We start from the raw sequence: 13,663 nt of genomic DNA, 5'->3' as shown, positions 1-13,663 counted from the left end.
ACATTTCTGGTTCTTTTCATTTGTTCCTGTTGTTGAGTTACTCGGGTATCACTTCTTTACTCCATTTCAGTTTTGCTCCCGCCTACCTCCTTTCTGCTATTATTGTCAAATATATTTCATTTATATATGTTGTAAACCCAACAATACAATTATATACACATTGTTTTTATACATTTTCTTTTTAAATCAGTTAATAAAAGAAAGAAAATATGCATTTAAGCTGTCTTTTATAATTATATAATTACCTTTCCTGGTGCTCTCTGATGGATTACTGTCTGAGTCACTTGCTTTCAGCTTGAAGAACTTCCCTCAGTATTGCTCATAAGGTGGGTCTGCTAGCAACAAATTATCTAAGCTTTTGTTTATATGGAAATGCCTTATGTTTTGCTTTTATTTTCTGAAAGATAACTTTGCTAAATACGAGATTCTTGGTTTGACAGTTTTGTTCTTTCAAAGTTTGGAATGTATCATCCCACTACCTTCTGGCCTCTATTGTTTCTGATGAACATTAAAATGTTTCTGTTAATCTTATTGGGGTTCCTTTATATATGATTAATCATTTTTCTCTTGCTGCTTCCAAAATTTTATTTTGTATTTGTTTTTCACCATTTTTACTAAGACGTGTTTGAGAGTGGACCTCCTTATGGTTATTTTACATGAAATTCATTGAGCTTTGTGGATTTTTAGACTAATGTTTTTCATCAAATTTGGGATGTTTTCAGCCATTATTTATTCTAACATTTTTCTCTGCTACTTTCAGTTTTCCTCTCTTTCTGGAACTCTCATTATGCATATATTGGTGTGTTTGATGGTAACCCACTCCTTTCTGAGGCACTTTTCATTAAAAAATTAATTTTTCTGGTTTTTAGATTGCATAATGTCTATCTTAAAGTTCACTCTTCTGCCATTCAAACCTACTGTTGAGCCACTCTACTGATTTTTTTTTATTTCAGTTACTGTACTTTTTAGTTCCAGAATTTCTACCTGGTTCTTAAAAAGTTTTGTTATTGATATTGTCTACTTGACGAGACAAGTGTGGTCTTTATGCATGGTTTCCTTTAGTTCTTTTAACATATATATAATGGCTGCTTGGCATCTTTGTCTGTTGAGTATGACATCTGGCCCCACTCAGCTTATATTGTCTGCTTATTTTTTCTTTCCTGTGATGGGTTATACTTTCCTATTTCTTTGCATGCATCATAGCTTTGTTAAAAGCTGAACAATTTAGGTAATATATTGTACCAGTGCTGGGTACTGATCCTCTTTTTTCCCTTTGCAACATTCATTTTCGTTTTTTCCTTGTTTATGTCTTCAGTGACTTGGCTAGGCTATTTGAGTGAAGTCTATTTTCCCTGTGGTGTGAACCCAGTGATGTCACTCATCAGGGACATAGCCCTGAGCATGGGATGATAGCAGTTTTAGCAGGGCTCTCTATGACTCTCTGTTTTCCTGGTCTCTCTGTTGCTATTTGCCTTTTTGGTGTAATACTCAGCAGTTCAGCTCAGCTGACTGCAATCTGGTTGCTCTATTGTTTTCAACAATGCTCTGGGGCATCAATTGCTCTATGATAGGACCTAATTAAATTTGGACTCCTTTGCCAGGGTAGTTTTTGTGGTCAGCCTTTGAGGTTTGTTTCTACCCAGAGGGCTCTTCCCTGGTTCTCTCTGGTAAACTAACTGACCTGTGGTTTACCTTAATGCTGTCATACAGCTATCAGCCTTCTCTTAAATGTTCATCCCCAAGATCTCTGTTGTTTTTGAGAATGCCCTTAAAATTGAACTTCACTACACAGTTTCAAATAAAGTCAGTGCCTTTTGGGAGCTCTCTGTTCTTACAGAAATCTTCCCCTACCCCAAATCTCTGAACCTCTGGCACAGGTGATGGGTCCTATGAGGGAGCTGGGGCTAAGCAGATGAGGTCCCAGTAGTCTCAGCCTGCCACACCTGGGTTAGAGCCTTCACTTTATGAGTGGGGACTAGGTGGAAGCCATACTCATCAGGAATTTAGCCTCTGAAACACAGAGTTGGGGGCACCTGGGTGGCTCAGTCAGTAAAGCATCCAACTTCCGTTCAGGTCATGATCTTGTGGTCTGTGGGTTCAAGCCCCACATCGGGCTCTGCGCTGACAGCTCAGAGCTGGGAGTCTGGAGCCTGTTTCATGTTCTGTGTCTCACTATCTCTCTTCCCCTCCCCTGCTCATGCTCTGTCTCTCTGTGCCTCACAAAACTAAATTTTAAAAAATGTCTTAAAAAAATTAAAACACAGAGTTGGAGAAGATGAAAAATGGTGATGGCCTGCCCCTCCTGATGAGATGTCATATCCCTGGACTGGGAGCAGGAGGAGAGGTACCCTGCCTTCCTGACCACACCTGTCTGGGGTGGAGTTTCTACCACCTGGATGGAGAGAATTGTTCATGGCTCAAGTACCATAGACTCTCATTGTTCTTACTGAGATTTGGTAGATTTACTTGAATAAATGTTTCTTCATTTGCTTAAATGGGAGTTTATGAAAATTTTCAGAGATTGTATATGGTTGTTTTTTTTATAAATCATTTTCACCAGTTATGGTTATTTCCCTGGGAATTGCCAACAGGGCTCCTCATACTAGTCTCAGCAGTGACTCCAACCTCATGCCTTTTGAATTTATTGTGTTCATATTTGTATTATTCTTAAATAACATACAATTATAGTTTTGATATCTTTGCTGACCCAGTAAGACTTAAAAAAAATCCAATTGTTTTCTTCTTAAATTCTGTTCCTGTGTTTCTAGTTTTATTATGTCATGGTCAGAGAATATGTCCCTTGGTATTTGTTTGCTAGTGCTGCCATAACAAAGTACCACAAACTAGATAGCTTAAGCAACAGAATCATACTGATCAAGGAGACTAGAAATCATAGATGAAGGTGTCATTAAGGCAATGCTCCCTCTAATGGCTCTAGAGACAATCCTTCCTTGCCTTTTCCTAGCTTTAGAAGCATCACTGATTTCTGCCTTGATCTTGACATGGTGCTTTGTCTCTATGTGTGTCTGTATTCAAGTCCCCTCCCACTTTTTTTAAGGTTTATTTATTTGTTTGGAGAGAAGAATAATAAGAGAGAGAGAGAGAGCCAGAAGGGGAGGGGCAAAGACAGAGGGAGAGAGAGAATCCCAAGCAGGCTCCACACTGTCAGTGCAGAGCCCAATGTGGGGCTCAAACCCACAAACCATGAGATAATGGCCTGAGCGGTAAGCAAGAGTCAGATGCTCAACCAACTGAGCCACCCAGATACCTCTCAAATTGTGTCAAAGGACACCATTGACCTAATAAATCCATTACTGGGTTAAGGCCAACTCTAATGATGTCATTTTAACTAATTACATCTGCAACAGCCCTATTCCCAAATAAAGTCACATTCTGAGGATATCAACATATGAATGGGGGAAGACACAATCCAACCCATAAAAGCCTATAAACATTCTGCTTTCTAAAATGGAGAATTTCTGGGGCACCTGGATAGCTCAGTCAGTGGAGTGTGTGACTCTTGATCTCAGGGTTGTGAGTTCAAGCCTCACATTGGGTATAGATATTACTTAAAAACAAAACCTTTAAAATGGAAAAGTTCTCTTTTTTTGATGTCCTTTTTAAAAACGTTTATTTATTTTTGAGTGAAAGACGGAGATTAAGCAGGGGAGGGGCAGAGAGAGAGAGACAGAGACAGAGAAACAGAATCCGAAGCAGACTCTCATCTCTGAGCTGTCAGCACAGAGCCCAACGTGGGGCTCAAACCAACAAGTTGTGAGATCATGACCTAGGCTGAAGTCAGATGCTTAATCAACTGAGCCACCCAGGTGCCCCTAAAATGGAGAATTTCTTTGTGATCTGATATATGATACATTCTTGCAAATATTTATTGAACAGCCTAAAATAGTGATGATGATTATTATATACACTTTATTTTTCAGAGCAGTTTAAGGCTTACAGAAAAATGGAGTAAAAAGTATAGACAGTTCCCATATACCTCATATCCTCATGTGTCTACAGCCTCCCTCGCTATAGACATCACACACCAGAGTGGTACATTTGTTACAATTGACAAACTTACACTGACACATCATTATCACCCAAAGCCCATAGTTTTCATTAGGATACACTCTTGGTGTTGTACATTCTATGACTAATGTTATGACATACTTCCACCATTGTGGTATCATATGGAATAGTGTCACTGCCCTATGACTTCCCTGTGCTTCACCTACTTTGCCTCCCTCCCTCCACCCCTGGCAACCCCCAATCTTTTACTGTCTCCATAGCTCTGCCTTTTCTAGAACATCATATATTTGAACTCATATAGTATATAGTCTTTTCAGATTGGCTTCTTTCACTTAGTAATATGCATTTAAGTTTCTTCCACATCTTCTCATGGCTTGATAGCCCATTTCTTTTTAGGGTTGAATAATATTCCACTGTCTGGATGTTCCACAGATTATTTATCTATTCGCCTACTACTGAAGGACATCTCAGTTTCTTCCATGTTTTGGCAACTATGAATAAAGCTGCTATAAACATCTATATGTAGTGTTTTCTGTAGACATAAGTCTTCAACTCATTTGGTAAATACCAAGGAATGTGATTGGTGGATCTTATGCTAAAGTTATGTTTACTTTTGTAAGAACTGACCAAACTGTCTTCCAGAGCAATTGACCTACTTTGCATTCCTACCAGCAATGATGAGAGTTCCTCTTGCTCCACATCCTCTCCAGCATTTGGTGCTGTCAATGTATTGGATTTTGGCCATTCAAATAATTGTGTAGTGGTGTCTCACTGTTGTTTTAATTTGCAATCCCTAATGACATATGTTGAGCATCTTTACATATACTTATCTGCCATTTGTATATCTTCTTGATGAGGTATAGGTACAGATACTGCCTGTACAATTTTTTAATTTGGTTGTTTATTGTCTTAGTGTTGATTCTTTTTTGAGATCTTTGTATATATATATTTAACGTTTATTTATTTGGGGAGGGGGGGTCAGAGAGAGAGGGAAACAGAGAATTTGAAGCAGACTCCAGGCTCTGAGCTGTCAGCACAAAGCCTGATGTGGGGCTCAAAACTCACAACCGTGAGATCATGACCTGAGCCAAAGTCAGACACTCAACCAACTGAGCCACACATGTGCCCCAAGATCTCTGTATATTTTGGATAGCAGTCCTTTATCAGATGTGTCTTTTGCAAATATTTTCTTTCCCAAACAGTTACTTTCTTTTTAACAAGAATGGTGGAATGGAATTAGTATCTTAACTATCTATAGAGGATGAGAGTGTCCCAATTCAAACCTACTGAACCAGAATCTTCACAGGTTCACCTTAGTACATGCAGTTTTACAAGCTCAGAGGCAGGGGAGCCATGGAAATGGAGGGGCCAACTGGGTGGAGGAGCCCAGGATTAGGTAATTGATAAGGTGGGGAAGGGAAGTATCAAGATCACGACTCCTAGGTCCTGGCTTGAACAACTGGTTGCAAGGAGAGGTTGTTTACTGAAATGGAGAACCCAGAAAAATAACATGTATTGGGAAAGATTAAGAGTTCAGTTTCAAATATGTTGAGTTTGAGAGGCTGCAAAGCATCCAAGTGGAGGTGGTGAGCAGTCAGAGGAATCATAAATGGATCCAGATCACAGACAGATTGAGAAGATAAAAATTGCATTTGAAAAGGTGAGCCAGGGTGAGGTAAATTTGAGGAGACAGTATGTGTTGAAAAAAGGAGAAGATGACCTTATTTTAACATACTCACCTCTTTAAAGACCCTGTCTCCAACCACAGTCAGGTCTGAGGTTCTAGAGGTTAAGACTTCAGCATAATGAATTTTGAGGGCACACATTCTGCCCATACCAGGGAGTAAGTAAGCCCTGGGCACAGAGGGCACTAAGTACTGGGGGTGCACAGCCCAGAGGCCTGGCCTAAAGAGGCACATGTGAGGGGTAGCAGAGCTTGTACCTCGCCCTCAGCACCTGCTGGCTGCCATGACTCCTTCACTCACTCCAACCTGCAGGCCCACTGGTTGGCCAGAGACTCTCAGACCATCCTGATGTGTGGAAAATTGGGTTCACAGGTTCCACGGAGGTGGGAAAACACATCATGAAAAGGTAGGTGGTTGGAGGTATCTCTGGTCACAGTGTGGAGAAGTAGACAGTGCTGTGTGTGAGCTTGAGGCAGGCCCGAGTCTGGTGTCTGAGTTTCTGACCAGCCCCTGGTGAGGCCGGTGCAGCTGCTCTGTGGAGCGCACTTAGACCCGGGGCTGCTGGAGATTCCGTGCAATTTGGGGCCTTGAGCATGCATGGCCGCTTGGGACAGAGCTGCTCTGAATTGAGATGGGCTTCAAGTGTGAATGGCCCACTGGATTTTGAAAACTTAGTGCACAAATAGCTCATTAATAACTTTATATTGATGACAGGTTTAAGTTTATTTTTATGAATTGTGCTAAATTAAATACATTAGAATTAATTTCATCGGTTTCTTTTTAGTTTTTCTTTTAAAACTAAAAGGAAGTTACTTTAGTTTTTTAGTGGTAGTGAAAAAAAATGCTGTTACATTTGTGGCTGGTATTTGAGGCTTTTGCTCTATTCTGTTGGACAGCCCTGTTCTAGAGCATCATTTCGTCTCTTATTCCTGGTATTTGCCTCACATCAGCTGGGGTTCTATTTCTGGCTCTGTTACAAATTCATGATATGACCGGGGCCAAGCTCTGACCCTTCCAGGCCTCAGTTTCTCCACCAGTTGAGTGAAAGTAGTTTTCATGCTCCATGGTGCTGGTTTGTGCAGCCAACAAGCTTGGGGCTACAGACAGGGCTGTACTGCAGCAAGGTACCTTGTACCCCTGCCTGTCCCAAGACGAACCCTGGGTGCCTGAGCACCACCGCACTGAAACTGAATTCTGGGGATGGGTTTCAGGCATGTGTACTTGAGTGAGAGGTACAGAGAGGAGCTGGAGCTTCTGTTGGGCATAGTGACGCCTTTCTCTGAGGTCACGAGACCACCCACCACTGCCTGTGCTGTAAGACTCCTGAGTGAGACCTCCCAGTGTGTTGGAGAACAAGAAGCCGGGGGCACCGTAAGAATGTCCTGAAGGAAAGGGACAGAGCAGCAAGAAACTGAAAGCAGTTTCATTCCCAGGATGGAAGGCTGCTGGGACTGCTCGTTCTGTCCAGAAGGACATCATACAGGCTCCAGGCCTGGGGATAAGAATGTTTTGTCTGGTGCCAGATGTACTCATGACCCAGTATGGAATACACTGCAGGTGCATGACCTGTCAAGATGCCAAATACTGTGTTGTATGTGCTTGCTGTTATCAGATAATTTGCAAAAATAAAAGAGGCTTGAGCCAGGGGACTGATACTTGGGCTCCTGGAGAGTCTTAGCCCCCTGCTTTCCAATTCTCTCATCACTGCATCTTTAGGACCTATTTCTCTACACCAGAGCAATCCAGCTACAACATGACAATTCCATAGGGAGAAAGGTTCTCTTGTGTTAGAACATCACCTTATTGTAGCCCCCAATGCAGAGCAGTGTTCTTTTTCCCTGAGACACTTCTGCAGCCCCTGACTCTGCTCTCCAGGGGGCCTCTCTATGCCCTGAAAGATGGGGTTCTCACCTCTTGGCCCCACACAAGCCCTCTGGGGGCCAGGATGCATCCTGGGCCCTGGCACTTTCCTTGAGTAGGCACCATGTTTGTGCTGATCACAGCAGCTTTACATGGTATCTTTTCTGGGCCAGGAGCCACAGCCAGTGTGGCTGGTAGAGTGTATCTTTAGAGTCAGTGGAGGCTGACATCAGAGCCTGTGAATGGGGCCAGGCAGAGCTACTTTGATGCTTTTTGAGTGCAGCAGAGCAAGCCTCAGCATTGAAGAAAGGGAGGCTGGTGGTGGTGCAGGACTGATGGATGGGGTGCAGATGGATGGATGAGGGAATGGGGCCAGAGCTTACTGCAAGTAGTCACAGCAGCTGATTTACTTGTCCTTATTCAATAGCTAGCTGGTCTTCCCAGTGCTGTGTAGGTGATAGTTCTATGTGAGTACGTATGTGCTAGGGTGAGTGAGGGCTCAATAAATGTCAGCTCTGAGGACTCCAGGGCAGGAGGGCTTGGATGGGTGTCTTGTGGCTCTGGGGCTGCCATCTTCTGGGGACTTTCCAAGACCCCTGATGCTGGCTCCTGAGATGGGAGCCTTCTTCCCAGGTAAGTCCTGAGCAAGGAGAACCCCTCCCCACTCCCACCCCGTGCCATGCCTGTGTTTCACTGGCCCACTCCTGTGAGTGTCCCTTTGCAGACACTATCAATAAGTCCACTTTGTGCCCACTGATGCAACATGCACAGGACCCACAACTTCTCTCTGTTTGCACCCGTCACTAAAAATCCAAGAGGCCAAAGGCCTTGTGGCACTGCAGCCACCCCAACAGGTCCTGTGTTTGGTTTATTTATTGGATAAACACAGCTGCATGACCAGACAAATGCCTGTCCACCCCAGTGGGGCTTATGCTTTATGGGCAGGGTCAGACACAAATACACTGCACCGCAAAACACATCAGATGCGGAGCTCAGGAGCATGCAATTTATATGGAGCAGTCAGGGCAGGCACCCCAGCAAGAGAACATTGGAACAGAGGCCAGAAGGAAGTAAAGAAGGAGCTTCAAGGATATGTGAAGCAGGAACGATCCCAAGGGGCTGAAAGCAAAGGCCCTGTGATGGGCGTGAGCCTGGGTGTGGAGGAGGAAGAAGGCAGCGGTGTGGAAAGGGAAGGGAGAGCTGATGAGCATGGGGGTGGGGAGAAGCCCCCTCTGGCCCTCTGTTTGCTTTTTGAGTACAGCATGCTTTGGAGCTTCCCTTGGCCCCTCCATCTGGAGCTCCTGTGTCCCCATCTCCCAGGGACCCAGTCCTACCAACCTCTGTCCCTTTCAGCTGCGCCCTGAGTAACATGAAAAAGGTCTCCCTGGAGCTGGGCAGGAAGTCACCCCCCATCATCCTTGCTGACTGTGACCTCAGCAAGGCTGTGCAGATAGTGAGGACCACCTGCAGGTGGACATGGGGTGCCCATCTCTGATTCCACAGTCAAACTCACACATTTGGCCTAGACTGGCAGGAAGGAGCCTAGGGGACAAAGAATGACATATGTCTTCCAGAAAAAAAACACTTCCCAAGAAGTTTTGTGACTGTCAGAATTACCAAGATCAGCTTCACAGAATAGGAAATGTTAGCCATATTCCCATCTGTTCTGATATCAGCATGAAAACCTCTCCTTTTTGCTGTGTCTGTTTGTCCAGCTCTACCACTGACTCACTGGGCAGCCTCAGGCAAGTTACTTAACCTTTCTGGGCCTCATGTTCTCACCTGTATGATGGGGAGAATACACCTATGGTTGTTATAGGGATTCAACAAGCTATTAAGTCCGAAGGGCTTAGAAGATGTGGCAGGTGCTGTGTGTCAGTTGTTCTTATGTTTGTATTGTCACTGTCATTGTTATGCCTCAGTCCCCCTCTCCATACCTTCAGGAGCAAGCCAGTAAGGCCATGTTCCACCAGTGCCCAAATATGCCCCATTCCATCTAACCGTCACTGTGCCTTGGAGCACAATGTGACACCCAGCATGGACATGAAAGGGAGTGCAGCCTCAGATAAGGAAATTGAGGGAGGCCAGTTCATCAGCCCAAGGGTCTTGGCCCTGGTGCTAAGGCCATTGCTGCAGGGCCAGCAACCCAGGCCATGTCATTGGTCAGTGCAATCCCAGCTTCCATGAGAATCAAGCTTGACACAGAGCAGTCAGGCTCATACGCCTCCCCTGGCTGACCACATAGGGCTCCCCAGGGCAAAAATACAGGCCCCTTTAAGGAGTGTCCCTCTGAAGACACTTATTCTAGATCCCTGCCAGGAGTTCTCTCAGGCCTGAGCTGGCACCCTGTCCCTCCCGAGACATGGGGCTGCTGCCTGCTCCAAGCTAACAGACCCTCCAGGCTCAGCCCCAAGAGTGTGAGCTCTGACTCCTCCTGTATCACCCCAGGGAACACACCTTCATACAGGGTCTCCAGGCTCACTCCCTGACTCCCTCTTGTCCTCCACTCTCTGCAATGCAGACACAAGTGTCCCCAGGGGATGGGACTCATCTCCCCTCTTGAGGTGAATGAGTAATGAGTGGAGCTGGTATGCCCAGCGCTGGCTGGGCCTGGCCCACCATCCCATCAAAGGTCAGGATATACACATTCCTCCCTTACCCTATAGGAAGGGGGTACCTGGGGCTGATGGGATGTGGGGGGGCTGATGCCTTGGGAGAGGTTGTAAGCCAGCATCCTTATCCATTCTCTGAAGGGGATGAGCTGTGTCTTCTTCAACAAAGGCGAGAACAGCATTGCAGCAGGCCAGCTTTTCGTAGAGAACTCAATCCACAACCACATTGTACAGAAGGTGGTAAGTTCTTCTGCAGTCTTCATTGGGGAGACTTGGGCTACAGGGGGTTGGGGGCAGGGAGGCAGGCTTGGGCCAGGCAGAGTCAGGCACTGTTCATCTGAGCAAGCAAACCATCAGGCAAAGCTGTATCATTTTACTGATTTTTATTATTTCAGCAAGAAATAACAACCCTGCAGCTCACACTGACATAACCAAAAAGGGTCTGTGCTAGGGTAGGTCCACAGAAGTGAAGCCTGAGCCAGGAATTCAGGTGTATGTGGCTCACTAAGGGTGCACTCTCAGATCAAGCCTGGGAGGTGGGAGGAACCAGGAAAGGACAGAGACAGGACATGATCTCAAGTGACATCCAGCCCTAGCCTGACCCACACATAGGAGCTCTGGAGCAAGAAGGACAACTCTTAAGTATACCCCTGGGGTCAAGGGGACAGGCTTTCAACCCCTGTCAACAGTTGTTGTCTTTGAGTGTCCATGGACTAGAGGAGTTCTCCCTAGGACCTGAGACCATCAGCAGCTGCTTCTCATGGCTGCTGCAGGATGGGTGCCCATAGATAAAGAGGATGTGGCATTGTGCTGATAGCATAGAACCAGAGGGGAAGTCACCCTGTCCCCACTGACTGTTAGAAAAGGCTGTGGGGGAGGATGCTGGTTGGGTCCCAGGTCCATCCCTGGCCCATTCAGTGATTGCAGGACCCACAGGGCTCTGGTTGGCTCAGCTTCAGCCAAGAGCCCTTCCCCACATCCTGTTCACAGTGGGTAAGAGAGGGGATGCTGGAACAACAACCACTACATGCAGGTTTAAAGGACTGTATTTACAAAGGCAGGAAAAAATGAAAGAACAGGACTGAGACAAGGCACGGCAGGTGTTAGGAAGGAGTTCTGGAGAGGGTCTTTTTTTTTTAGAGAGAGAGAGAGAGAGCACGTGTGGTTGAGTGGCGGAGGCACAGACAGAGAGGGAAAGAGAGAGAATCCCAAGCAGGCTGTATACTGTCAGGGCAGAGCCCAGAATGGGGCTCGATCCCACAAACAGTGAGATCAGTACATGATTCAAAATCGAAAGTCAGACGCTTAATCCATGGAGCCACCCAGGTGTCCCTGGAGAGGGTCTTGCATAATGGGTAAAAATATGAAACGCAGGGAGAAAAGGAGCAGACCTTCTAGAAGGGAGTGTAACAGCTTTTTCCATGTCATAAGCTAGTCCCCAAACTTAGTGGCTTTGGTAAATGCTGTTTGTGCAGTTACAGTCCTGCGGGTTGGCACCATGGGCACCAGCCCAGGTTCACCTGAGGTTGGCTCGTGTATCTGTGGCCGACAGGGGCACTGGTGGCTGCACCGGGAAGGCTCATCTTTGTCCTTGTGTTGCTTCCTCTCACAGTGTGTGCTTGGGCACATGCAGGGCCAGCGGCAGGATTCCCAAGAGTGAGAGCAGGAGTTGAGAGCCCTCTTGGATCTCTCAAAGGTTGTTCGTGCCACATTCTACCTGCCAAAGCAAGTCACAGGCCACCCCAGTTTGAAAGGGTGGGAAACCAGCTCCACCTCGATGGGAAGTGCATACAGTGGTGTCCACTTATATAACCCACTGTAGTTTGGGAGCTGGGAAGCCTGGCTGAGCAAGTCCTTTGCTGTGACATGCCCAGCACAGGAATAGCTGAACCTGGGACACGGATGGAGAATCATGATGGAGGGGGCGGCTCACTGAGCGGATGTGGTTATGGGGAGCACAACCCTTCTGGAGACTACAGGGGAGTCATGAAACTCCCACAGGGTGAGGCAGGGGTCAGAATTCCAGGATAACTCTCAGGATCATCTCAGTTCCCAAATACAGCAAGGGAGAAGTGCACCCAGGACGCTCAGCACTATTGCTCTTGGAATCCTAGGGACATAGGTTGGAGGGTGGCCAAGTGACAGCAGAGAAGGGGAGCAAAGCAGAAGATGGGGACCCCTTTCAGCACAGAGAAGTAAGGGGTTCTTGGTGAAAGGGCAGAGGGTGTTCCTTGGGGACTTGAGTGTCTGCTGCATCTGATTAGGCCTGTCTGGAGTGTGTGTGCAGAGCCTGAATGGAGGGGTGAGACAGCCCTCGCCTCAGAGGTAGAGGAGATGGCCAGTCAGACCTGACCTTGATGCAGCCACAGGGAGGGTGTAGATGACCTTGTTTGATTTTAGGAAACCAAGGAAGGAGCCTGGAGAGAGAAAAATGGAAGAGGTGGATCCTAGCCTGGAGGCCAGAAGTTCTGATGTCTACATCCCACTGGTTATGCCACCTGAGTTCTTTTCCGTAGCACAGCATCCCATACTCAGGAGCTTTTCTGACTCTCTGCACTCAGCCCCAGAATCCATCAGACACTATATGGCACATCCTTTAAGGAGATCCAGACCCACATCTCCAGGCGGCAAAGCCTAGACCTACTTTTCGGTTGTCTGAGGCAACAGGGAAGACTTCCTGGAAGGAGGTGGCCTTGAAGCTGGGCCCTGCAGCAGGCAGAAGTGGGAGCAGGAGTGGGTGGACTCAAGGCCCAGATGCCTCTGCTCCACTCTTACCACCAGGGCATTGCAGCAGGACTGGTGTTCCCTGGCCCCATCCCCATCCCCATCCCATGTTCTGGAGTCCCCAGACAAATGTTCTTTCAGCTTCTCAGACTGTGAAGCTGGGTGTAGGACTTGTGTAGAGATGCACTCTGCTGGCACCACCCCCCAACCCCACGTCCGGCCCTCACCTATATCCCTGGACACCTCCGTTTTCCCAGGTCATTTGATGCTATGCTCGGGTCTCCTTGCACATAGGATATATCTTGGGTTTCAGCCTGGAAGGCAGGTTTGGAACCAGAATATGGAACATCCTGAGGGTGTGTGGAATTTCTTCAGGGGCCAGTGGCTGGTGGCCAAATGCAGAAATGTCAGTGGGTCAGGTTTGGAGCATTGCCAGGAACTTGGGCACCTGAGCAGGACCTGACTGGGAGAACTTTCCACAGGTAGAAGAGGTGAAGAGGATGAAGATCGGTAACCCTTTAGACCGGGACACCAACCATGGACCGCAGACCTACCAAGCCCACCTATGGAAGCTAATAGAGTACTGCCAGCGTGGCGTGGAGGAAGGGGCCACGTTGGTCTGTGGTGGGAGTCAAGTCCCTCGGCCAGGTCAGTCAGAGCACTCCACTTGGGTGAACTGAAAGGCCAGTAGCGTGGCCTCTGGTTTCCTGTCTACTTCTAATTGGAGGCATGTCAAGGCCATGGTTAGGCTCC

At 46.7% G+C, this 13,663-nt stretch overlaps 1 protein-coding gene across 1 annotated transcript in view; it reads left to right on the top strand.

Moving 5' to 3' along the window:
• The window catches only part of LOC147583400 (cytosolic 10-formyltetrahydrofolate dehydrogenase-like), a 65,413-nt gene that overhangs the window by 47,290 nt on the left and 4,460 nt on the right, over positions 1-13,663 (top strand). Inside the window, 4 exon segments of the mRNA XM_086682258.1 lie at positions 6,027-6,120; positions 8,928-9,027; positions 10,328-10,426; positions 13,393-13,558. Coding sequence (XP_086538384.1) covers positions 6,027-6,120; positions 8,928-9,027; positions 10,328-10,426; positions 13,393-13,558 — 459 coding nt within the window.

Source organism: Puma concolor, chromosome A2 (assembly GCF_028749965.1).
Source record: "Puma concolor isolate L17-30 chromosome A2, mPumCon1.1.hap2, whole genome shotgun sequence".
Lineage (NCBI taxonomy): Eukaryota > Metazoa > Chordata > Mammalia > Carnivora > Felidae > Puma > Puma concolor.
Note: the sequence above shows the minus strand (reverse complement) of the source record. Positions and strands in the feature narration are given on the sequence as shown.